Raw genomic sequence first — 26,038 nt, 5'->3', positions numbered from 1 at the left:
GCTATTGATAGTAAAGATGGCGGTGTCTGTTATCGCAAAGGAGGAGGACGAAGATGTGCTCAGGTACAAATGACCCATAGGTGGATATGGTCGATATAGGATTTACTTTTTGATTTAAAGGGTACGTAAACCTTTCTAAAGATCTCCCATCCATAACGTTAATAACAACTTGTTAGTTGCTAAAAATAAAACCATCGTGCAGAGCAAAGCTTACACGACTTATGTATACTAAAAATTTCTCATTAACAAAAAGCTAGCATGCTGGAGTACACATTCCTATTGCATCGGGACCGTTGTCTCTGCAGATAACATTGTCATGTACATAAGGTTTCCCTGAGCTTTGTTTTTGGGAAAGAAATAGGAAGGTTAAAAAGGCTCGAAAATGGCGATGCTCGAAAGCATAAACTCATGAGCGATTCCTGATCACGATACGGCTCGAAATTGTGACATCCATGGAGACAAATTAAGCACAAGACCAGAGCTGTGCACATTGGGTGGTGTGTATTGGGCCGAGAACTCAGGGTCACGTACTTGAAGATCCATTTTTTGATGTGGAAGGAAGGAGCGGGACTTGAGACTTTTGGGATCTAGGATCATCACAAGGAGAAGCCCACACAAGTTGGTCGGTCTTGGTTGGCAAAAAGAGTTGGAAATGCCCCGATTTTGGGCTGACTATCTCGTTCATTATGACCTCAAAAGCCCAAGGAAACGACTCTATCGCTCAAACCCCAATGGAAGAAAAATCTATAAATTTTAGAGGTAAGTATATTAAAAATCATAAAATTCGTCATGAAAATACAATTGAGTCCTAAAACTCTCAAAAATATAATTAAGTTCTAAGAACTTATTAAGAAAGTACAATTGAGTTCTAAGACTTTCAAAAGTGCAATCAATCTTAAAAATTGTTAAATTGGTCAAACCAAATCTTTTTGTTGATTACAACTTTTAAAAATTTTAGGACTTAATTGTGCTTTTTTGATAAGTTTTAGAACTTAACACCTTTTGAAATTTTTAGTACTTGATCGTACTTTCGTGATAAATTTTGGGATTTAATTGTATTTTTTGAAAGTTTTAAAACTCGATTTCATTTTTTCATAATAAGTTTTAAGAACTTTAGTGCCTTCATCACTAAATTTTAAGGAACATCAAAGAAGAATCATCAAAATTCCGTTCTAATTTTTATGTGTGGATTCATTTCAATGTTGAGACACTTTATGAAATCAAAGAACTCGATTTCACTTTCGTGACAAGTTTTAGACTTTTAATGTATTTATCCCTAAAATTTAAAGAACATCAAAGAAGAATCGTCAAAATTTCGTTCTAATCTTTACTGATGTGGATTCATTTCAATGTTGAGCCACTTTATTAAGGAGAATGAAGACTAAATTTATTCCCGCCCTATTGGTAGCCGAAAGGAGGAGGAATAGTTTAAAGAAGATAACTCGTAAAGAAAGAGAGTGACTTTCACGGTGGAAGGGACCTTTCCCGATCGCATCAAATGAGGGAAAGCCTGTGACCAAGAAGCGATTGTTAGAAGATAACAAGTCATTGTTCGAGTAGTGGCCAACCAACATCAACTTGATGTAATTATCCGGCCAATCGTGATTTATGAGATCTCTACTTGTCTTCAACTTCAAGATATCCAACCTTAAAGGAAATCTTAGTGTAGGCAATTTTCAAGTAAGTTTCGTTACCAGCGTTTCTTACTTTTAAGTTATTACAAGTACTAGTGTTTTGAAGTGACTTTTCTAATAGTAGAAGTTAAAAACCACAGTAAAACTCTTACATATACATTGTATTGTTATACGAAGGCCCCTATTTGTTTCATGAAAAACATTTTCGTAATTTTTTGGTATTTAGATTGATTAGGAAAATGAGTCAATGGAAAACTTATGCTTGGCTCAAGAAAATAATTTTTTTTTATAAAAATCAAAAATCATTTTACAAAATATAACTAGATATTAATGTTTAGATTGGAAATTCTATGCTTGGGCATAAAACTTTAACGCTTGTTACCAAGTCCTGGCACGCGAGCTTGCAACCTTGGTGTTCATGCCCACTGCCCTGGCACCCACGTCCAAGTCCCTTGAGGTCAGGCCTAGGCCCCTATTGCCCATTGCTCAGGTTCCAGTGTCCACGCCTAGATTCGTTGAGGACAAGCTGAAGGCCCTAGTACCCGTGCCCCATACATCAACACCTAGGCTAAAGTTCACAAAAGGCCAAGCGTGTGGGGCTCCGGGTCCACAAAAGGCTATGCCCGGATCCCCCGGCACTCAGGTTTGTCTCTCATGCCCATTGAGCCCATCTCCGGTCATCCTTCCGTGCAAATCTCTACCGACTTCATCCTTCAACACGATAGCGCGTTGCCAATATGCAACCTAACGAGATATCTACTTTTCTCTCTCTTCACACGGAAAAAACTATTTGATCTTTACTTCTTGGTGATCAATATTTTTTTATGAACCGAGCGCGTCCGGGCGAGGGCTGCCTCGCTAGTGTCGGGCAAGAGCGGCCCTAGCCAGCCCAGGCGAGGGCCCCCGACACTGACGGGGGCAGCCCTCATCGGACGCTGGCTTCCTCCACCGGCTTCGCCATGACTCGGCGGAGGGAAGAGAGAAGAAGAAGAAAAAAAAAAAAAAATAAAATAAAAGATGAGAAATATACAACTCAATAACACAATAACTAGTTACCTATTTGCTAAATAATTTTTTTTTAAGAGGAGGATGTTAATTTCGTCCTAGATGGAGAAGGAAAAAAGAAGAAGCCGAAAAGAAGAAAGAAAGAAAAAAGTAAGAAATAATAAAAAAAATCAAGAGTGAGTTCCACATTTGACAGAAAGAAAAAAGTAAGTAATAATAAAAAATCAAGAGCGGGTTCCACATTTGACATTTATAAATGTCATTTGAGAGTATCAATGGTAGCTTTGTCTTCTAATAAAATTGAAACCCAGAAAAGATGAAAAAAGGTAAGAAAAAATTTAAAATTACTTTTAAATGGTATCTCTAGAAGAAATACAGGGTTTTGCTTCTGGCAGCAACATGCTATGGGGTGGTGGTCCCGCTTATGGGTTCAAATCAATACGTTCTAAGAAGAAATATTGATATCAATCTCATAAGTATCATACCAAATCTCATCCATCGAATCACTTTTTCAAAAAAGACAAGACATCTAAGTCATACAAGTAAAGAGATCTATTCATTGATAAGAAAAAGAAAAAATGTGAACGGTGATTGGATTGATGATAAAATAGAATCCTAGGTCGTGAATAGTGATTGGATTGACGATAAAGAAAGAGAATTCTTTGTTCAGTTTTCCACCTTAATGAAAGATAAATGAATCAATAAAATTCTATTGAATTTGACTCATAGTGATTATTTATTAAAGAATGATTGGTTATGAAATAATTGAAGAACCGGGAGCAATTTACTTATGATACTTAGTCGACATTCATAAAAAATATCTAATGAATTATGAGTTTAATACATTCTGTTTAGCAGAAAGATCGATTTTTTTTTTTTTTGTGACCCAGGGAACCCCCGTGCGCCGCTTCGCGGCGGAGTAAACCCTGGGGAGACACGTGGGAAACCACCACCCACGTGCAGAAAGATCGATATTCCTTGCTCATTATCAGACAATTACTTATTCACAAATCTCGTGTGGGACTAATAATTTTCATTTCACATCTCATGGAAGACCCTTTTTTGCTCCGCTTAGCCCTATCTTATTCTAGGGGTATTTTAGTGATAGGTTCTATAGGAATTTAACGATCCTATTTGGTCAAATGTCTAGCAACAAACTCCTATGTTTGTTTTATTTTAGTATTTCTGAACAAGTTCTTTGAGGGAGAGCGTGGCTTGCCGTATGAGAAGGAGCAACGTGTCCCGCCACTCTTGGGGACAAAAACATTCTTTAATCGATTATAGTGACTAGCCCACGACGCCATTGCCCCATATGGAACCCCTCCTTTTTAAATAAAATTTAAGACCCAGACCGTGTTGCCACGTCCCATAAGGCCCTTTTCTCTTCTTTGAAACTTCTGGAGATCTAATGGTCAGTCCAGCGTGCCGTCCATTCTCATTGGTACGTGGCGGGCCTGCAAACCAAGCACGGACCTGAGCTGTCTTGGACAAAATCATGTGACGCCATCTGGCGCATGCTTCAATCAAAGTACATTTATTACTTTCATCCCGTGGTTCTTCGTCCTGCAGCGGCAACAGGCATTGTCCCGGAGCACGTGGCTTCTGCGCCTGCGAAGTTCCTAATACCACCTGGGCTCCATCCGGTCAAGGTAAGCAATTTGCAAAACATCTCGCGTTCTTTCGAGAATAATCATGTATAGAACTGCATCTTAGCTCGCTGTCAGTATCGAAAGAGACGATTGAGGGTCTCTTGATTCGTCCGCACTTAATGAGAAGCGAGAAAAAAGGGCGAGCGGCTTGAAATCCAATCCGACTCCTTTCTTGCTTTCACGGGCGTTCTAAATGAGGATCTCTAGGTCTATGGACCGTGCATGACCGTATGACTACCCCCACCAATCTCCAACTTCTCTTGCCACGAACTTTGGGATTGAATGCTAGGCTTGTGGGAATGTGCTTCAGTTTGGATGATGACGAAAATGTCAAGTTTTGCGATTGAGAAATCACAGATTTGTAGTCAATAGTCAAAAGAAGCATATGCCTTTTTAACCTTTTATTGCGTTTTTTTTTTCGAAAGTTTGCACTATTTATTAACACAGTAGGAACCGGCGTGCCTTACAAAAATTGAAAATGTTGTCGACCATCGCATCGTCGTATCTGACAATCTGACAATAAGGAATGGGGTAAATCGGTCCAATCATGGCGTCCCACGGAATCCAAGAGTGTTTTTCGGTTGGCCTTTTGCAGGGAAGGGATTCCAGCGGGTGACCGTCGGTAAAATGTTCCTCCTGCGACAGTACAGAATGGATGAGCTGCACAGGCGCCCGCTCGATTTGGAGGCCGGAGACGGACACTGCCCCTCCAATGATGCTTTCCGCCCCTGGCGGTGGATGGTAATCATCTGGCGCTGGATGGTAATCTATTCTGTTCCTAGCCTGCCTTCTCCTTCTCTCCTTTTGTTTTCAAATGAGAAAGTACTAGGTGCAGTCCGCGTGGATGCCAAGTCCATTCTACTCAAGTCCATTTAAATGGACGACACGTGTCGTTTTGGGCCAACTCGTCAAGATCCCGGCAGAGATCTTTCTTCGATTATACCGCACGCTCTCTCCTCTCTTCTGCGCCTTCTGACAAAAAGAACAAAGCCCACCCTTTTCTTTTCAAAATACCCTCACTCCCAACACCCAGCCGGCCGCATCCCGAGCTCAAACTCGCCGTGCCGCCTCCATCTCTGCCTCCATCATGACCCGCCTCCTCTCCGACCTCCAGCGCCGCCGCCTCCAGTCCGACTCCTCTCGCGCCCTTTGCGTCCGCGCCCGCGTCGGCCAGTAGGTCGAGGTCCTCCCCCGCGTCGACGAACCACATCCCCGCCTCCGCCGCATCGTCCGTTGCCTACGCTAGACCCTGGTCGACCTCGAATAATTCGAGGTATTATTCGAGGTCGAGCTGAGCTCTAGATCACAAATATAGGGCTCGCTCGAGCTTAAATCCAAAATCTAAAGTTCGAGTTCGCCGGCCGAGTTCGAGCTTGACGACGGAGGACTGAGACGGCGGTGAGGCAGTGGACTGAGGTGGCGCTGAGGTGGTGGTGGAAGGCAAGTCACGGGACTAAAGTCTTTTCGAGTCTGAGGACTCTTGTCCCCGGCGCCGGCGGATGGAAAGGAAGGAGCAGAAAAGAGGAAAAAGAAAAAGAAGAACAAAAGTAAAAACATAGATTCTCGAGAAAATATTGGCCCTACTACTGATGATGATAGGTTGCCACTTGTCCTGTTTGCGGTCTCATCTCTCCAGTTAATTTTAAATTGTCTTGTCCCCACCTGTCTGTTTCCTTTTCGAAGTAATACCCGCGCCCGTTCGTTAATTATATAATGTATAAATTTCAGACTTCTGCTTGATCTGGGATTTTGTGGTCTGCGGGCCGTGAGTAGATGAAAAAGGCAGTTTTAAATTTAATATGTCCAAAAACGTCTGTCCATGTAACTCATATTGCTGAAGTTCGTGTCTTGGGTTCTGCTTCTTTGTGTTCCTTTGCACAACCTTTTTCATCCTTATTTACCTAATTATTCATGCTTGTAGCAAGCTGCACTTGTGTCGAAGGCCTCTCGTCGATTTGGATACACCCGTGACTTGAATGAGGAAGAACAAGTGAAGATAACATTGCAGAAATTTAGAGCTCAAGCTCAGGCCACACGCGTAAGTAGACTATATCAGAGTTTTAATCTTTTCGAGCGACTTCTTATATGTACCCGTGACATCTAACTGAGCTTTTTCATTGCATCAGGCTGCACAGCTTTTTCAAGGAGAAGGCCAGCAAACTAATGGTACTTATTTCTCCTTCTTGTGTTTAATTGGCACTAGGCGCAAGCTTTGATACATCCTGGGTGTATTTCTCTTTGCTGACATAAATATGCTATTGAACCGGCACCATGCTCGTGCTATGCATGCCAAAATGGGGAGTTAAATAATCCATATATACTAATGCGCAAGAGTATTTTTATATCGCAGCTCTCCTACAATTTAGCCATAAATGGGACATTAAAATTTCTGCTCCTTGCAGTGGTTTCTAGCTTCTTCTTCACTGTTTCCTTTCAGTATCCCTGGTGTGCTAGTTTGTTGACGTTTCTTTTTGTTTTATAAATTTCTCCTCATCTTCTATTGCTGCCTTATGTCTTAATGTGTGCTTTCATTGTCGAAAAGTTTATAGGTTCTATGTTCCTAAGTTGTACTATGTCTTTGTGTGAAATAAATTTTGACGTGAAAATGTTTGTGTACGTGTAGTTTGCTTGTTTGGCATGATCACACAATGCAGCTGGAAAATCTTAAATAAGCTCTTCTTTTCCTCCCTTTTTTTCTCCCAGGAATCTCAAAAACGCCCGTCCCAAGTGGTGATTTTGGGATCGGTCAAGAGCAACTTGCTTTGATGACCAGAGACTCTGATGTTTCTACTCTGGGGGAGTATGGAGGGGTAATTATACCAAAAGAGAATACTTCTTGCTTTTTGTTACAAAAAATGTGGCGGCTTGCCTTGGAATTTTAAGTTATATGTGTTGCATCCCGACAACTGCTATCTGTCGTTCTATCCCTTTCTATTGAGAAAAATGTGGCTTTTCCCAGAACTATTGTATTTTGCAGCACTGCAGCCAAGGGCGGTGCTAGAAAAACAACAAATAACTTGTCTCCTTTTTTTTTCTAGTGAGGATAGTTAAAATTGTTTGAACATCTAAAAAATGGAGACAAAAGAAGTGATTTGGGAGTTCTTTTTCTTTTCTGTGATTTAATCTGGCAATTGAATGATTAGGTTAAAGGACTAGCAGAGTTGTTGAAGACAAATTTGGAGAAGGGTATTCACGGAGATGATGCTGATTCTTTGGCTCGAAAGAACACATATGGATCAAATACATATCCTCGGAAAAAAGGAAGGACTTTTTGGGTAATCTCTTTGGCATTGCCCTCATGCATTTTGTATTCTCTTTCTTTTTTCGGTTTGGACACATAGGTTTTGTTTGTTGATTAAGAGTTTAGACTAGCTACTTTTTTCATCTATTTATTAGTATTATCATCAGTACTTCATCTTTTGTCTTTTGTATCATGTAGATGTTCCTTTGGGAGGCCTGGCAAGATCTTACTTTGATCATACTGATTATAACTGCGGTGGCTTCTTTGGTGCTTGGAATAAAGTCGGAGGTGGGACTGGCCTGCTCACATATGAGTGACAGTGATGCGATTATGATTTGTCTTAGTTTCTTTCTAGTTGCTTTATCTTGATTGGTATTTTTATATGTTCTCATTCCTTGCCCAAGCTGACATAACTAACATAAAAAAGAAAAAGAAAAAGAGAGAGAAACATTGCTTGGTGCATATAATGGTCTTTACCCGGATTACTTTCCTGTGCATGCCATCATAAAGATGCATTGGCATAGGGACAAAATAAGTTCCTATCTAGCTTATCGCTTTTAAGATTAATCATTTAATTATTTTTTATCAATACAAGTGAACGCATGTATCTCCTATCTCACAACCGGTGCGTATGTCTCATCTGTCATGTGAATTCCTTTTTTTAAGCTTATGTTTTTGTTTTTTTGGTTGCATGATATCATGAGTCTTTTGATAACTTTTTATTTAAAGATTGATCATGCATTCTATTCTGGTGTGCTTCTTTTAGGGCATTAAGGAAGGATGGTATGATGGTGGGAGTATTGCTTTTGCTGTTATTCTCGTCATTGTTGTCACAGGTAGGATTCAGCTTGATTACAAGACCCGTTTGCATTGGAATTTTGTTGACACATGCTTTAAGATTTTAAATATTTTATTCGGTGCATATTCAATTTGACAATTTTAGCTACTCCGTCATGGTGACCGGGAAATGTTTTTGCTGATTGATCAGATGATAACTTACATACTCAGGAGCATGTTAACATGCTGAATATTTCCTTCTGATTGATCAGATTGTGATTTTTGTGCCCAGGAGACATGTTGTATTGCTGCATGTCTTAGTTTCTTCTGATAAGGTTGCAGAATAATTCAATAAGGGAAAGCAATCAGTGTGTTGATTTGCAGTAAATAATAGTTTTTCCACTTTGGATGCTGTTGACTGCTGTGAGATGCAATAGTCTCCTAATTGGGATTGGATTCTCGTCTGCAGCAATAAGTGATTACAGACAGTCTCTGCAGTTTCAAAACTTAAATGAGGAAAAAAGAAATATACACTTGGAGGTGGGTAATTTTTATGAGATGAATGTTTTACACTTCTCTTTCCTGTATGCATATGGATGAAGTTGTTGCATGTTTGTAGGTTGTCAGAGGTGGCAGAAGAGTGAGAGTTTCAATATATGATCTCGTAGTTGGCGATGTTGTCCCCCTTAAGATTGGTGATCAGGCAAGTAACTTAAACCAGTTCTGGATTTGGTACGCTGCCCTTGTGTTCACTGGATATGTTCTTATATGTGATGTTTACTTTTCTCTCCAGGTTCGTGCGGATGGAGTCTTGATTTCTGGTCACTCCCTGGCAATTGACGAATCGAGCATGACTGGAGAGAGCAAAATTGTAATGTTTCGTGGAGATTATGCTCTCACTGTGCAATGAATCTGTTCACAAGCTGGTCTTTCTTATTTTGTTTTAATGTTTTGATCAGGTTCACAAGGATGAAAAGGATCCCTTTCTAATTTCTGGCTGCAAAGTTGTTGATGGCTACGGCACTATGCTTGTAAGATTTTTCCCATTCTTCTATTTTGCTTTCCTCAGCATACTTCTCAATGCTCTTATTTCGCATCACAGAAAAGATCCATACTTCATGAGATGGCTAATTTTCTTGCAACATATTGCTACTCTACCTCATTCTTTGCTAGATGTGGGTTGTAAAATTGATAGTCATGAGTTGTTGAGTTAATTTGGTAAAGAAGCATAACTCTTTTAGGGTGCGTTTGGTAATATTTCTGTTCAGAAATAGTTTTTCTATTTCTATTCCCTAGATGAGTTTCTAAGTAGCAGAACGTGTTGGATAACTACATAAAATTTATATTCTTGGAATAGAAAAATAACAATTCTATTCCCTATTTTTTTATCTAATTATAAAGAGACTAACTTTTCATGTTTGGATAAAACTGGACTTTTGTAATGATTTAATTGATCAAAGATATTCTAAAATGACCTATAAAAATCCAACATAATAGTTAGTTAAAGATGGATGGTTGGAAATGGCAATAGAGTTCCATTGGTTTATAAGTCACAATATGAAGAGGTTGACAGTAAATCTTTGGGCATTACAATAAATAAGTGTATAGATTTTTTGAGAAGGGGCAAATGTTGCTTGGAGTCACCAAGCTTTCGTGACCTAGCATTGTCTCTAATAGAAAATGGCATTCGAAAATCCATATAATAAAGTCCTAAAAGATTATAATCTTGAATCCAATTTTCATCAAAATATTTTCAGCGGACCTCCCTAGAAGGTAATTTTAATGTGGCCGATTTCCCTCTTTTGCAATTAGTTTCGCCATTTTTTTGTGCTAAACTAATTCTAAACTATAAGTAACATAATAAAACTACTCAAAATATAATTTCTAGTTTTTCCTAAATTTTTAATTTTTATTAATTTTATTTCTTTATTCCGAAAAATGGGGACTCGAATCGGGTCAAGAGACAGAACCTTGTGTCAATTGGGAACAAAGAAGCAAGTTTTTTTACCTTTTATTTTTGTTCCAATGTATTTCTTAACTACTAAGGGCGATAATGATAGCCATTTTGTTTCAGAAATCAATTAATGGTTAGAATTTAATTCTTTTATTTCTATTTCCCGAACAAGTTTTTGAACAAAAATTATGCGTTTCATAACCTTATAAGATATTCTTGAAATAGAAATTCATTTGAACAACACAAAATTTCTCTCTCTCAAGTGGTGGTGGAAGGTGTCCAAGTGGTTGACGGCCAACTGGCAATGGGCGGGCTGGCATCCGATGTCTGGCAATTGGCGATTGGCTGTGGTGTTTGCCGACCGGCGGCCGGGAGTGGGGGGCTGGCAGCCGGTGATTGGCGGTGGGTTGTTCTAGAAATAGAAAAGCTAAAAATTTTAATTTATGATTTCTGGTCTAAATCTATTTTTGAAGTAAAATTTGTTTCGGAGAACAGAAAAACAGAAAAATAAATAAACAGAATGATTATCATTCAAACCCTAACTTATCTAGAGAATATAAAAATTAGCTGACGTTATCAAACGGATTTATATTTTTTTTCTGTTTCGGGCAACAAAAGAATGGAGAAATAAAGAAGCAGAAACGTTACCAAACAAGGCCTTAAATTTCAACTCTTTGTTTTGAAATAGAGGGTGGACCCTTAAAATGGAGTCACTTGTTCTTAGATAAGCAAATTTCTGTCTGTTTGTAATCTTTTTGTTACTTGAAGGAAAAGAGAGGTGAAAATTTTGATGTGGAAAGTAGGCTCAATTTACTGATGAAAGAGAAGATTTAAAGAAAGTACTGAAATATTTAGAAAGACATGGTTTGTTCTCTTCTTGAAGCTGCATTAGGAGAAGGTGGGTCAAATTTGAATTGAATGAACGGCTCCATCCCTTGGAACATGCATTTATACCCTTCTCTCTGCCCTTCATGACCATCTGCATGTCTCTCAATGGATTTCAAGCTGCAGGGTTCTGTATATGCTTTTGTCCGTGATGTCGGAATGTTAGTTTGTCAATATTGCTGCTTCCTGAGATGGGGGTTACTCTGTTTCAAGTCCGTCTTTATCACAAATCAAGGTTTATCCAGCTGTCTTCTTCCTCACATTTCTGATTTTTGCCTCTTAGGTGACGAGTGTGGGGATTAATACCGACTGGGGTATGCTCATGGCTAGTATATCAGAAGATACTGGGGAAGAGATACCCCTGCAGGTTAGTTTCTTTAAACTTGTTTTTATCATTTCCATATTATTTTTTTTGATAGATATGGATTTTGCTAGTCATACTGATTTCTTCACTCTTATATTAGGTTCGCTTATGTGGGGTTGCTGCTGCCATTGGTATTGTTGGACTGTCTGTAGCTGTTGCTGTTTTGGTTGTTCTTTTGGCAAGGTAATTGCTGTTGTTAAAAAAATAAAATAAAAATGCAACTGCAGTTGCATTAATTCCTTAAATTGAAATTGTAATAGATCTTACAAACTCAAGCTTTACGCAGATTTTTTACGGGCCATACGAAAAATCCAGATGGCACTGTTCAGTTTAAGGCTGGGAAAACTAGTGTTAGCGATGCTGTCGATGGAGTGATCAAAATAATCACTGTAGCAGTAAGTGCATTTGTGATGGAATAGTTTTTGCAAATTAATATCAGTTAGATCTTCAATAACTTTCAAACCTTCCAGGTTACCATTGTGGTAGTTGCAGTACCTCAAGGGCTTCCTTTAGCTGTTACATTGACGTAAGTTTGTCCCCTATAATGAACAGACTTCTCAATACAGCATTGACATTGGTGCTGTCCTTTCCATCTTACTGTTGCTTTTCATCACATTGAATTTTGTAGAACTTGATTTAGCTGGATAGTATACCATTTCTGTCACAAAGCTGATTAGAGAACCCGCAGCGAATAATAATAGAGAAAGAAGAAGAGAGAAGGAATAGAGAAGAGGAGAAGGAGAACGTAAAAGAAAGAAACAGAGAGGGGTTGTAGATTTTTGTAGTAACAGAAACCCTACACCCATTGTATTTATATTGAATATAAACTGTATATGACAATAATACCCTTATGTAAGTGAAAATGAAATAAAACTCTGATAATAAAGGAAACTCAATTAAAGTAACTTAACAATTTCCATAATCATCTGTGTGGTCTTTGAATGGAGTTATGTGAAAAATTACAATCTTCGTTTGTCTCTCATTTTTACCTTTGATGCAATGTACAGACTTGCTTACTCAATGAGAAAAATGATGGCGGACAAAGCTTTGGTACGGAGATGGTTTTCTCCTCCTTATGGGACTTTCATTTGAATGTTTTATGGCAAAAAAAGGAAATTCCTAATCACCAATCTGAAAAAATTTCAGGTGCGAAGGCTTTCTGCATGGGAGACTATGGGCTCTGCCACAACTATCTGTAGTGATAAAACCGGAACCTTGACTTTAAATCAGGTATGTGCTGTTACGGGCTGCTTTTGCTGATCTAAGCCTGGTGTCGAGATCTCCTAAATTGCTGTTTATCTGAGTGCAAGTAGATTTGAATCATTTAAGAGCCACATGGCTGTTGTAGCAAAGAAACACGATTGCGTGCAGATATTATATGATGGTGTTATAGATACCATTATTTTTAGGTTAATAGTTTGTTTATGAATGACCCCAAAGGAGTTATGGTTTTGGAAAGAAACTTTGAGACCCTTAATAATGTTAAGAAAATGTCCATATTGTGACAGATGACTGTGGTTGAGGCTTATGCTTGTGGAAGAAAAGTTGATCCTCCAGACAGCAACTTGCAGTTATCGACTTCTCTGATTTCTCTATTGATTGAAGGCATTGCTCAGAATTCAAATGGCAGTGTTTATGTGCCTGAGGTGAGGTTGCAGCATCAGTAATGGCTGTTTGATACTAGTGACCAATAATAACTTCCTGTGTTTGAACTTCTTTAGACTGGGGGAGATGTAGCGGTATCCGGTTCACCAACTGAAAAGGCCGTTTTACAGTGGGGGATCAAGGTTCATGCTTAAGATTTCTATCGCTTTCCTATCTTTAGTTCATCTATTTGATTCAGGTGCAATAATATGTTAAACTAATCATGATGCCTCATTTGCAGCTGGGGATGGATTTTGAAGCTGTTAGGTCAAAATCCTCTATAATTCACGTTTTCCCTTTCAATTCTGAGAAAAAACGAGGTGGAGTTGCTGTAAAGCTGGTATACTTCTCAGTCTTTGGTTTCCGTGATCATGAATGTGCTGCTGGAGAGGATGTTTGCTTCAATATACATATATACGTACACGCACACACTGGCTTATTGTTATCATATTGTTTTGTGAATTTTGACATGCAGATTGCCAGAATAAAAAGATCTAGTCATGCAGATAGTGTATTGCCAGAATAAAAAGATCTAGTCATGCAGATAGTGTACATAATAATAACTGGTAGACAGTGAAGAGACTGTCGTGTATGCCCTTGAACGGCTTTATTTAGTTTTAAGGCAGTATCAGTGCGGTGCTTTTCTTTGTGCTTACTATTTTAAATGGGTTTCAAGGACAATGAAGTTCAGACTTCTGAGGCATAATAAAACTTTGAATAACGATTTCACTTAGGGATGGTCCAGTTCAGGGTGTCTGAAGGACTATATTGTAGTTGAATCTGAATTAGTAAGTTCTGGAAACTTTTAAAGTACTTATAATTTTAAAGTAAATAATTATAGGTTTCCTGAGCTTAAATTTCCAAAGATTATATCGCAAGCCTATATTTATAGCTATACTAGACTAAATAGAACAAATTTAAATGATATTGAGTTGACAAGATCGGATACTACGACCATCTGATTTTGTCAAGTAGGATGCAAATCCCCTTACTATGCCAACATGATACGATCTGGATATTGGTCCTTAAGTTTTAGATCGAGCAGTAGATGGATCTCAGAATCAGATCTGAGATTTTACTAGCCAGATGGATCTCAGAATCAGATCTGAGATTTTACTAGCCATTACTATGGGGCAAAGCCATGCATCATTTCTATATGATAGTGGTGTAAAGGCCGTTAACTGTTGGGTTCATGAACCATTTATTTGTTTTTCTTTAACTAAATCTTTGGTGGTCTGAAGAACAGAAGTATTTGCTGTTTTAAGGGAATTAACTTTTGTTCTTGGCTATTACTTGGTTATGATGCACATCAAAATGCACACAGTTACTGTGTTGAGTTGTGACAGTGTTAAATGTCCTGCAGATTTATGCTACGATTGTATAGTGATGCAATGTAAACATAATTAATGATTGTTTTTTATCTTCCATGCACAGCCAGACTCAGAAGCTCACATACACTGGAAAGGAGCTGCTGAAATAGTTTTAGCTTCTTGTACAAAGTACATGGATGCCAATGATCAAGTTGTAGCAATGGATGAAGATAAGGTTTGGGAAATAATTGACTATTGTTATCTATAGCAATTCAATAGCTGCTATGGTTTTTCTTGCTGGCATCTTTCACAGTACTATTGTAGCTTGCAATACTTTTTTATGAAATTTCATTTAATGTTCATGGCATAGCACACTCTCTGGTATTGCACTCTTGCTGCAATAATTGACTATTGTTATCTATAGCAATTCAATAGCTGCTATTGTTTTTCTTGCCGGCATCTTTCACAGTACCGTTGTAGTTTGCAATACTAATAGATGAAATTTCATTTTATTGCTGTAATGTTCTTTATGTGATGGCATAGCGCACACTCTGGTATTGCACTTACGTTCTTTGTGATATTGCCTTGATATATTCTCGCTCTTTTTTTGACCATCTAGTTTTGGAAGTTTTATGCATTACTCATTACATTCCATGGAGGCAGATCTTAGAGTCCTCCGGACTACTCTTTCCAACACAACCATTCTTGAATACCTTGGTTTGCATGTACATTTCATGTTGGTACTTTTATATAAATGTTATGCTTTTATTTATTGTTGAAGTTCTTAAATCTTCTGAGAAAGAGAATAGGCTTTTTCATAGTCTTAGATGTATGGTGGTAAATTGTTTTATTCATGTTTTCTTGCTTGTCACTAGTCATCGACAGTATTGATGGATGATCTTTAAATGAGTTTTTCCTGTTTTGCAGGAGATGTACTTTAGAAAGACTATTGAAGATATGGCTGCTGGTAGTCTACGCTGCATTGCCATTGCATATAGACCGTATGACATAAAAGACATTCCTCTAGATGAAGAACGGTTAGCCAAATGGGCATTACCCGAGGATGAGCTTATTTTACTCGCTATTGTAGGCATAAAGGTATGATTCTTGTCAAGCAGTGCACATAATTTTAACTGAAAAGGACATTGATTTTTATTTGTTCCTATCTCTTTATGTAACTTTAGGAATGTTTTAAATTGTTTGGACACTCCAGTGCTTTTCCATGACTTCGAAGAGTTCTTATTGTGGACCTAAGGAGAAGTTTAATGTTTGTGTCATTTTATCGACACTGGCTTGTTGATCCAAATAGTAATCTTCCGGAATCCCATAGAACTCTTAGTACAAGTGGCTGGCAAGTGACGACTGAAAATATTTTCTTAAATTTCCCCAGATGCATTGTCAATCATTTGCTATACTCACTTTCAATACCTATGACAAACTCTCTTACACTTTCATAATGTGCAGGATCCTTGTCGTCCTGGAGTGAAAGATGCAGTGAAACTATGCCAAAATGCTGGAGTTAAGGTAAGTTTGTTTTTTTGAATATTTTTTGGATTGGTAATTTGGGGAAATGATCCTTCCTCTGTTCTGCTTCCCTTTTTTTTTTCTCCCTCTTATTATTATTTCTGCAACTCAAAATTTGAATTTCTCGTCATTTGCATCCCTTTAGGTGGTCGTATCGGATGTTCATGTTGTTTCGATGCTTTTCATTGGAAAATGGTCGAGCATAATTTATCCTTGTATAATGAGGTTATTCCGAAGGCTAAGACATTGAGATTCTGTTTATCAAAGTACATTGTCATTTATTCATTTCACTGTAGGGTGCTTCGAACATTTCTTGCTTAGGATGGTAATCATTGGTGCTTCTGGAGCATAATCTTCTGCAGCACTACAGATTGATGATAGGTACTTATCCAGATGTGACCTCAGCGTGTAATGCATCTTATTGGATGATAGGTACGAATGGTTACTGGTGACAATCTCCAAACTGCCAAAGCAATTGCTTTGGATTGTGGGATACTAGATCCAGAAGCAGATGCTACTCCGCCAAACCTTATTGAAGGAAGAGCTTTTCGTTCCTTAACTGATGTGGAAAGAGAAGAAGCTGCCGAGATGATATCAGTATGACGTTGCTTCTTTTTTGTGTAATCAATCATGTCTTCTGTTCGAAGGTGTGCTAATAATCTTGCTGTTATTTGCAAAAGGTTATGGGAAGAGCATCTCCTAACGACAAGCTTCTGCTTGTTCGATTGTTAAAAAAGAGAGGACACGTCGTAGCTGTAACTGGGGATGACGCTAATGATGCTTCTGCTCTACGCGAGGTTGACACCATGGGGTTTCCCTTAATGTCCTGATGTTATGCCCTTTTCCGTTGATTTTTTACGTTTGCCATTCTAGCATCCCATAGATTCAGCAGATACACCAGACCAGTCTGTCTTGAAATTTTTTTACATAACTGGTTTGGTCTTCAAGCCCCTAGATGTCTTGGACTATCTTGCTGTGCTAATATGCATTGCAGTCTGTAGGTAGATTTGGTTGTAGTCTTGAAGTCCCTTCGTGTCTGGAAGTTAGCTTGTTCTTGTATCTATTATAAGGTGGATAGATTGCAAGTTGTTAAAAATTGTAGGATCTTAGCTTGCCATTTTTTCAGAAAAAATTCTTTGTCATAAATGGCACTCGAGTGTTTATTTCTTTGGTCCAATTGTACCAGTGCACTTATGTTGTGCCTTAACTTTAAACTCTTTTCATCTAATGATTTTGTTGCTGGAATGTCTATTGATCTTGGAGTTCAGGCAGATGTTGGCCTTGCAATGGGTATTCAAGCGACAGAAGTTGCGAAAGAGAGTTCGGACATTATAATTTTGGATGACCATTTTGCTTCTGTTGTTAAGGTTGGTAAATTGACGATGGTCTACCATAGTATTCTGCCTGAATTTAATTAAAAGAGGAATTCAGCATGTTCACGACAGAGTTAATTGTTTGATTTGAACTTCTGTAAAGAGAGGTGTCAACTGATGGCAGTTGGTTATAGTGGAGCTTGGGTACATTAGTTACGTGGAGAGTTTTTTCTCTGGAAAGATACGTACTAATTTGACTGGATTTAGGTTGGTATTGTGCATCTGTACTTGACTTGGGTAGCTAGTCTAGATTCTTCAAACATACTCCACAATACTGAAATTTCGCCCACGCATATGGAAATTTTTCGGATTTGTAAAACTGCAATGGAATTGGGTCTTGGAAAATCTTTTTCTTACTTAATGCTTAGTTGGATATTTGATCCGCATTGTTAACTTAATGATTTCGATTATTGGGAGTAATGATCTTGAATCTGGGGTTGATTAATCAATAAAAAGTGCAATCATGGTCGACATTACCTGTGGAATGTAGGCTCTCGAGCGGGGAAGATCTGTGCACGCCAATATTCTGAACTGTGTCCAGTTTCAGCTTACAGCTAGTTTTTCAGCTCTTGCTATAAACAGTATCGCTGCTGTTTTCTTAGGTCGTGTTCCACTGAATGCAGTGCAGGTACTCTCTCTCTCTCTCTCCCCCTTCTCCCTCTCCCCACATGATATTTGCTTTCTCTAGTTCTGAACTTTTCTCTTCGCTTGCAGCTTCTCTCTCTCTCTCTCTCTCTCCACATGATATTCGCTTTCTCTAGTTCTGAATTTTTCTCTTTGCTTGCAGCTTCTCTGGGTTAATCTTATCATGAACATCCTTGGAGCATCAGCACTGGCCACCCAGCCTCCAGCTGACCACCTTATGCATATGCATCCAGTCAATGGGAGGTAAGAGTTACTTGTTACTGGGAGAAATATGATTTTAATCACAAGTTTGGAGATCATGTTTTTTATGGTGAACTCAGATTCCATGTTTCTTTGGATTTGTATCGTGATTTCTTCACTTGCTGGAACCTGGTTGTTTATCCTCACTCTTTGACTATGCACTGACTGGCTGATTTTCTCAATTGCAGAGAACCTCTTGTTACAAATACCATGTGGAGGAAGATATGGAAACAGGTATGGCCACTAACACTTAATACAAAATGCTTTTTGCTGGCTTTTTACTTCTAACAGTGTAGAGTTTGGATCTTTAGGCTGCCTATCAGGTGACTGTCCTGCTTGTCCTCCTTTCCGAAGGTAGACGCTTACTGAATTTGGAATATGGTACCAGCGATCATGCCGACAAAGTGATAAATACCCTGATCTTCACCACTTTTGTCTTTTGCCAAGTAAGTTTGGTGCCTTTACAATCGAAGAAGAAAGAGTAATTGATGGTTCTGGGCCGCTATTGCTGAGATTACTTATGCATTCACTTTATTGGAGTTGAATGGGTTGGATCTCTAGTTAGGACATTTGGCAATAGAATTATTTCATCAGCTGAGAAGACTGAATGACACAAGAACCGTACTTTATGATTGAATTTTTTTCTAGTGCGAGGAAAGAAATTGATTTTTAATTGCTTCTCCAAAGAGAGAGAGAGAGAGAGAGAGAGAGAGAGAGAGAGATCCCTGCAGTGTGCCAACTAGCACATTTTCTACCTATATGGGAGCCAACCACTCCAGAGCTACACATTCTGGAGGGAGAGCACTTGGGAAGCCTGTATATCACACGGAACCTGGATGCCCTCTCGTTTCTTGTTTCGTTGACAATTAAGTAGTCGATAACTTGCCTGCATTTGCACTTTCCTTATTATAACTGGTTAATCCAAATGTTGCGCTCATCCTGATTCATTTAGTCTGGGCATCAGCTTGAGAAGCACATTGATGATGGATTTTATTTCTATCTCGGCATGCCTATATTTATGATGCTATTACCAAGTAGATTCAGAATTCTCTCATTTTATTCTTTTAACCCATAATTTTGACAAGCATGTGAACGTTCACCCTTCAGATAGTCAATGCATTTAATGCCCGGAATCCAGATACGTTTAATGTGTTCAGTGGAATCACGAAGAATCATCTCTTCATGGGGATAGTAGGTCTGACTCTTATACTTCAGGTGAGAACCTTCCAGCGTTTTTCTTGATTGAGTTAAAAGATGTCTTGTAAAAATGTCTTAACTATCCTTTATCTTGCCTTCTCTTCAGTTCATTGTCATAGAGTTTCTCGGGAAGTTTACTTCAACAGTGAGACTTGATCAGAAGCAGTGGATCATATCCATTATTATTGCTTTAACCAGGTCAGTAGCTTGTATGTCTCGTGATATATTGATGGTGACTCTGGAGAGTTCCTTACAACGTTCTTATTCTTATTTCCGTTTTATGTTATTTGAAATTTTGTTGGTGCACGAAACATTATGGAAAGAGCAGTAACACCAGTAACCAACTTGCTTTTCATTAAATTATGTCTTTATTTATGGTCTTTCCTTCATGGTGTTCTCGTCTTTGAAAACAGTTGGCCTGTGGATGCGATCCCAATCTAATACGCGGCCCTGAAACACCGATTCATTGGTGAGTTACAAGAATATTCTTTCGACGAAGTCATGGAATTAAGAGTTCTTTGCTACTTTTCTGTGCGCACTAACTTCCCAGAATTTTCAGTTGTCTTGCAGCTAATTTCCTTCTCCTCCCGCAGGTCAACTGAGTGAATCTTGAATAAGCTTGGGACGAGGCCTCTCGTTTACAGGACGACGTCAGAGGCTCACAGTGCACTTCTGACGTAGATGATTTTTTTTTTTCTAATCGGGTCAAAGACGGAGACGGTTTGACACGTAGTTCTGACACGATGGCTCATTACCCTTCTGAGATTTTTCGGATGCATGTGGGTGTCTTCCAGTAAAAATGTCCATCAACGCTTTGTGCGAATTGTGCATGAGTTAGGGTGGACTTATTATTCATACGGAATTTGTTTCTCGTTTGTTTCGCTGGTATCACTCTGTAAATACAAGAGTGAAATGAAGGTTGCTACGTGCTTGCAGTTTAACAAAGGCCTGTTGATTAAGGATGCGAATGGTAATATTTTTATTTCGATAAATAATTTCTTTCTATTTCTATTTCCTGAAATAATTTTTGAGTAAAACAACGTGTTTGATAACTATATAAAATTTATACTCTCGAAATAGAGAGAATGGGTTCGAGAGAATGGGAATGCATTTGGTACGATTTATAAAAAAGAAAAAAAATAGAAACGCATTTGATTGCCGTTGAGGAGGTAGAGGCAATGGTTGATAGGTAGTAGTTCGCTAGCAACGGTGATTGGCGGCAATCAGTCGGCCTGCTGCCGATAGCAGCGGTTGGCTGATGGACAGCGACCTGTGGAGAGTGGCAAGGAAGAAGAAGAACAAGAAAAGAAAAGAAAAAAAATGACATTTTTAGAAATTGTTCTTGAAAATAAAAATTACTTTCTTTTACTTCTTATTTTTATTCTAAATCTATTTCCTGGCTATTTTTTTATTTCGGGGAATAGAAAAATTAATTAACGTTATTAAATGAATTTTTGTTTTTTTTTTTTTTTTTTGTTTTGTTTTTTTTTTTTGGGGAGCAAAAGAACAAAAGAACAAAGGAACATAAATGTTCCCATGCAGCCCCTAAGAAGTCTCAAGTTATCATGCTTTTTTCATAAGAGAAGACGGGTTGTTCAAGAAGGTTGCATTCGGAGGACTGAGTGTCTTTCCGAATAATACCTAATAAGGCTCATTGCAGCCAAGCTTAGTTGCATTTGGCTATCTCATGAACTATGCACGCCAACTTTAAGGTCCTTTTCCCTCAGAAAGCATTTCACTGTTTTCTCTCTAGGGCCCCCACCTATGGGTTTCTTCCATTTTGGGACCAGATAGAGAGATCGCTATCTAAAGCATCTTTTATACCCTGAGCAAAGCTAAACCGATTTATAGACGACCCATTAGAATTACGTTTGTTGCAACATAAGAGGAAAATCAATAGGCCATGGGTTATGAGTTACTTCTGCTAAATCCTACGGGTTTATATCTCATAACCTGGAAATAGAAAGTAAGAAAAGCAAGGACTACGTTTTTCACCCTCACCGGACAAGATACCCCAGTTCACCCTTTGAGATCGATAGAGCAGACCATGGAAATGGTACATGGCGTTTTCAACTGTTGGCGCATATCCTCCACTGCAATAGGCTGGAGACTTGAGGCCTTTCTGAACGCCTTCACACAAAACAATATCTTCCATCTGCAATATCTTCCTCACCTACGTGAGGATCGTGGTGCTCAAGTTTTGGGCCTATGGCTTACTTATGTGTTTTACTTTCTAATACCTGTACTCTTTCACTATCCTGCAGACTTCTCACCACAAAAATCTTGTCATCCTGTAGTCAAAGGAAGAGAACTAGATGAATCACCGAAACGATGAGAAATTTGAAGGAGTAAAAAGCTTGAACCTGAATATCTATAGACATCTCACTCGACCATGTTGAGAAAACTTGCATGATTAGTTCCCTATGAACTAGAACACCATCATAGGAGTCAGCATCACGATAAAGCGTTAAATGTGTGGAACAATGCCTTGAAGCATATCCCACAGGACTAGTGAATAAATGGATGTGAGTAGCATCAAAAGTGACCAGGGATGAACTATAACATAAAAACGAAAATTCTGGAGGACAGTGAAAATTGGCTGTTTTACAGGACATGAGAGTAGAATAGATGCGAAGATTTACAGATCCATGTCTTTAGCTACTTAGATCCACTTTCTAAAGGCATGCTGCACTATGACATACTCTATTGCTGTGACGACCCAGACCCGGGGCAGTACGGAGGGACGGACTAAGATCGCCTCGGCAGTACGCGGGCGAGGCTAAGGCATTTCTCCTGTCCCACATCGCTTAGGGGAGAGTCCTGGGCCTTGTTTATAAGGCTTGGGTTCCTTTAATTGTGTGATGCGTTTTAAAGCCGTGAGGACTCAGTGTCCAAAGCGGACAATATCACACAGTGGGCCCGGGTCGTTACAATTGCCGCTCACCTTCTGTGGTAATAACTATGAGCCAAAGGGCTGAAGGCATGTATATTCAATGCCGCATTGTGTGATGAGAGTTCATGTACGAGTTTAATGTTCTAGTTTGATGAGGTTACTACTTTTCGTAGATATTCTGGGTTTGCTATGTGCACACTATTCCTTTTCCTTTTTCTGCATCGATTCTGGAAAATTTTGAAAGAACGTTTACAAATTGCTAATTGGTGATTGGTGGTTGCAATCAGTTTTGATACTACAGGGACTAACTAGAATTCAGATCACCTTGAGAGAATCCATCAGAAAATAGTCAAATATTTCATGGCATACTTGGTCCCAGGGGCAGTACAAGATTTGTGTCCATCCATGATCCGTACCTATAAAAACAGCAAACCCTCAGCTAGAGAAGAGAAGTCAGATAAACTGCTTCATCGATACCAAAATCTGATGAGTAAGTTATCACCTGTTTATCATGAATTTGGGATAAATGAAAGCATAATAAGCTTTTGCTCCAAATTGGTCAAAATCATTGGCATTGTCGGTTGATCCACCTTCACATATTTGGAGGCTTACTTTATCTTATATCCAGTAATTGCTCCTTACTAAAATGAAAACCATAAACAGTTGCAGATGTTAACTAACCATCATATAATAAGATTTACTCTGTAAAACATGATGAGGATGATTCCAAGAAAATGCAGGAACAATGCTTAAATATATGGAATAGGCATTACGAAAATGTACAATTTGTGCCCAGTCATACCGTGGTGGGGTAAGAGTCAAACTTTAGACCAGACACTAGGCCCTTGTGTGCATATGGCACATGGTAGCCACCATCTAAATAATTGTCACAGAAAACCTAGGAGAATGGACGATTTCAATCAGCTGCCTGAGAATTGTCATTGAGACATGGATTAGGAATTTCTTTGTCAAGATTTGAAATCTGAATCTAGGATCAAATGACTTCGAAAGCCAATAATATGATCTCCATCGAAGCATTGGACAGTTGGAGCAGCAAAAAGCAGTAAAAAGTTACACTATACAGACCAGAACCAAGGATACTAATTAAAACAGGATAAGAGGCAGCATATTAAAATTAAAACGAGGAGCTACAGACCTTCCAGTTACACTCAAGGATGTATTCACTTCTACAAAGATAAGTTAGTGATGGATCAATGCAGTTATTGCCTAGAATATCTACACAGCAGCCAGTCCATTCCTTTGCTGCTATGTCACTTTCAACTTCCTGATCGGGAGAATCATCTTTCTCAAAATTAAGAAGACCAAATGGGCCCCAAGTAGCTACTTTTAGCGGTATGAGCCCAAACTCCTGCATCACACGGCAGAAAGAAACCTCCTTATTATATCATTTGAAAATGCTGCACAACAAGAAGAATGAGATATGAGTAAGAATTGCCTGCCTTTACATCAAAGTTCCGTATTCCTTTGACTCTAGTTGCTCTGAGAAGGGCTCCATTCATTGCGTAAGTCCACCCCTGCAGAAAAAAGCAAGATAAGTTGGTGTGCATATCACCCGGTATAAATAGATTTACCATCACAAAGCTTGTATTTATTGTTAGTCTCCTCAGTGACGCAAGTTATTCAGACTTCAAAGAGAAGTTCAACAAGAAATAGCAAGTGCCAACATAGACTTAGAAGCATTCTCGTAGTGCATCTGCATAAAACATCTACAAAAGCTTTGAATACTTTTTTTGTGGATAGTTTTTCGGTCAATTGGCTTGTAAATACATTCCAATTGTTTTAATAGTGTGATAATGGAAAGAATCTGCTTATCAATCCATTATCTTAACCCAGCACATTTTCTCTCAAACTCAACTGCCTGGTGATGTGTTCATCAATAATCAAGTCAGGATGAAACATGACTGGACATTGCTTTTAAATCTCAAGATAGAGATCATAATAGGAAAATTTGGTATTCCAATATGCTATTAGTATGTAAAATATTCGAAGAAGTCTTTAACTATGCTACTCTATAAGCATTAATCGCAGAAGTTGCAGCACAATGAGATGCATTCCAAACAAGATAGAATAAATGTTTGCTTGACATGAGCCTTTTCCTTTATCCATTTAAAAAAGCAGTGAATTGGATTACCAAACTATTGGCTTCTCAATTTCCTTTTTACCAAGCGTCATCAAGGAACAAAAATCACAAGAAAATGGAAGAACAGCCATATAATTATTGACTGCTTAGCTTTAACATGAAAGTGGAAATGAACTAACATGATATGGGCACAAAAAGCACGACGTCTTGCCACTTCCCAATGCAAGAAGAGAAGCATGATGGCTACAGACATTGTGAAAGGCACGGATTTTTCCATTATCATCTCGACAGACCACAATTTCTACATTTCCCAATCTACAGCATTCGACCATAACTGGGTTCCAGGAAGTCATGCATAAAGAGAGAAAACGAAACGGTAGTTTTGACTAGGAAAGGTGCTGCTTCTAAGTATCTCACCACTATAAATTAAAAAATTGTCCAGGAAGGAAAGCCATGGAAAAAGGAAGAAAATTTTAAAGACTATGATTAAGGCAAGTCGTAACTTCGAGCCTCAAGAGGATAGTAATTGCTCACTGACGCTCCTCAGTACCTGCCAGTGAAGAAGTCCTGAGGCGATTTAACCTGATGGGTGCATCCTGACAATCAAGAAGAAGGAGTGAAAATAGGATATAACTCAGGAAACACCTATATCCGGCCGGTCATGAAAATCATCGTCGCGAACTGGGTCGGAGAGTAACCGGAGGAACAAAGCCAATTCACATCCTTTAGAACAAATCGAGTCGAAAGCATCGAGCTTTGAGGAGAGGAAATGAAATGGAAGAGGACGAACCCACAGCCTGCCAGCCTCGGTAGAAGACGCGATCGAGCTCGAGGTCGAGGAAAGAAGGGTCGGTGTACCAGGAGCTGGGCAGAGTCAAGGCCTCCTCGATTGGCAGCTCTGGATCGAAGTCGTCCACCAGCGACTCGGCAGAAGAAGGAGGTGCCGCCGCCGCTGAGGCGAGAGAAGTTGCGAGACGAGTCGCGACTCGGTTGAGACTGAGTGGCATCCGAGTGGTGTGATGATGGAGTCGAGCGTTGCGAGAAGATCGATGATGGGTGAGAGGAGAGAAGAGGGGTTTGATGGCGATCATCATCGTCGCCATCGACATGGTTTTTGGTTGCTTCCGGTACCAGTGCGGTCGCCGGATATTCGGACACCGTTGACTCCCCTGGAGTTCCTAACGATATTGAGCTATCTTTGCAAGGCACACTGGCACTTTAAAAGAGATGACTTCTCGTCATTATCTTATGTTCTTCGAATGTTTCAAAGTAGGAAAAACAACTCTAAAGAGTTTATTTTATGTGTTACAAATCTTAACTTGAGCTTAGCAAATTAGTAAATGAGGCAAATTGCATAAATAGATACCACGGTTATATCTCAATTTTTAATTTCTTTAATTCTGATCAAGTTTTCTATTTCTTCCAACAAGTCAAATGGTGATTATTTTGAGAAAAAAATGAATAATTTGATGTGTTATGTTTGATGTTTAAATATAGAATTTATCTTTTAACAATGAAGGATAAGATTAAATGACGGACAAACAAAAAAGAAAAGGTAGATGAAAATGAGTGAGTGTGGCAAGTTCAACAAGTAAAAGATAA

General features: G+C 38.9%; 1 protein-coding gene and 1 pseudogene across 1 annotated transcript; one reads left to right on the top strand and one right to left on the bottom strand.

Moving 5' to 3' along the window:
- Positions 1-16: 16 nt before the first annotated feature.
- Positions 17-19,883, top strand: LOC120286645 (calcium-transporting ATPase 10, plasma membrane-type-like). The gene is made up of 35 exons (XM_039298989.1): positions 17-63; positions 4,209-4,288; positions 4,884-5,029; positions 6,210-6,326; positions 6,415-6,454; positions 6,992-7,098; positions 7,432-7,563; positions 7,728-7,817; positions 8,296-8,365; positions 8,776-8,846; positions 8,926-9,009; positions 9,100-9,177; positions 9,266-9,337; positions 11,429-11,512; positions 11,610-11,692; positions 11,796-11,904; positions 11,980-12,035; positions 12,517-12,559; positions 12,656-12,739; positions 13,018-13,155; positions 13,231-13,296; positions 13,395-13,493; positions 14,588-14,698; positions 15,391-15,561; positions 15,928-15,987; positions 16,420-16,584; positions 16,668-16,784; positions 17,256-17,354; positions 17,851-17,988; positions 18,148-18,248; positions 18,434-18,479; positions 18,557-18,691; positions 19,353-19,460; positions 19,549-19,640; positions 19,856-19,883. The coding sequence occupies exons 1-35, from the start codon at positions 17-19 to the stop codon at positions 19,881-19,883; spliced, it is 3,267 nt and encodes a 1,088-aa protein (XP_039154923.1).
- Positions 19,884-21,381: 1,498 nt separating this feature from the next.
- On the bottom strand, positions 21,382-25,625 carry LOC120286643 (annotated as a pseudogene).
- Between the last annotated feature and the right edge of the window lie 413 nt (positions 25,626-26,038).

The sequence above is a fragment of the Eucalyptus grandis genome, chromosome 1 (genome assembly GCF_016545825.1).
Source record: "Eucalyptus grandis isolate ANBG69807.140 chromosome 1, ASM1654582v1, whole genome shotgun sequence".
Lineage (NCBI taxonomy): Eukaryota > Viridiplantae > Streptophyta > Magnoliopsida > Myrtales > Myrtaceae > Eucalyptus > Eucalyptus grandis.
Note: the sequence above shows the minus strand (reverse complement) of the source record. Positions and strands in the feature narration are given on the sequence as shown.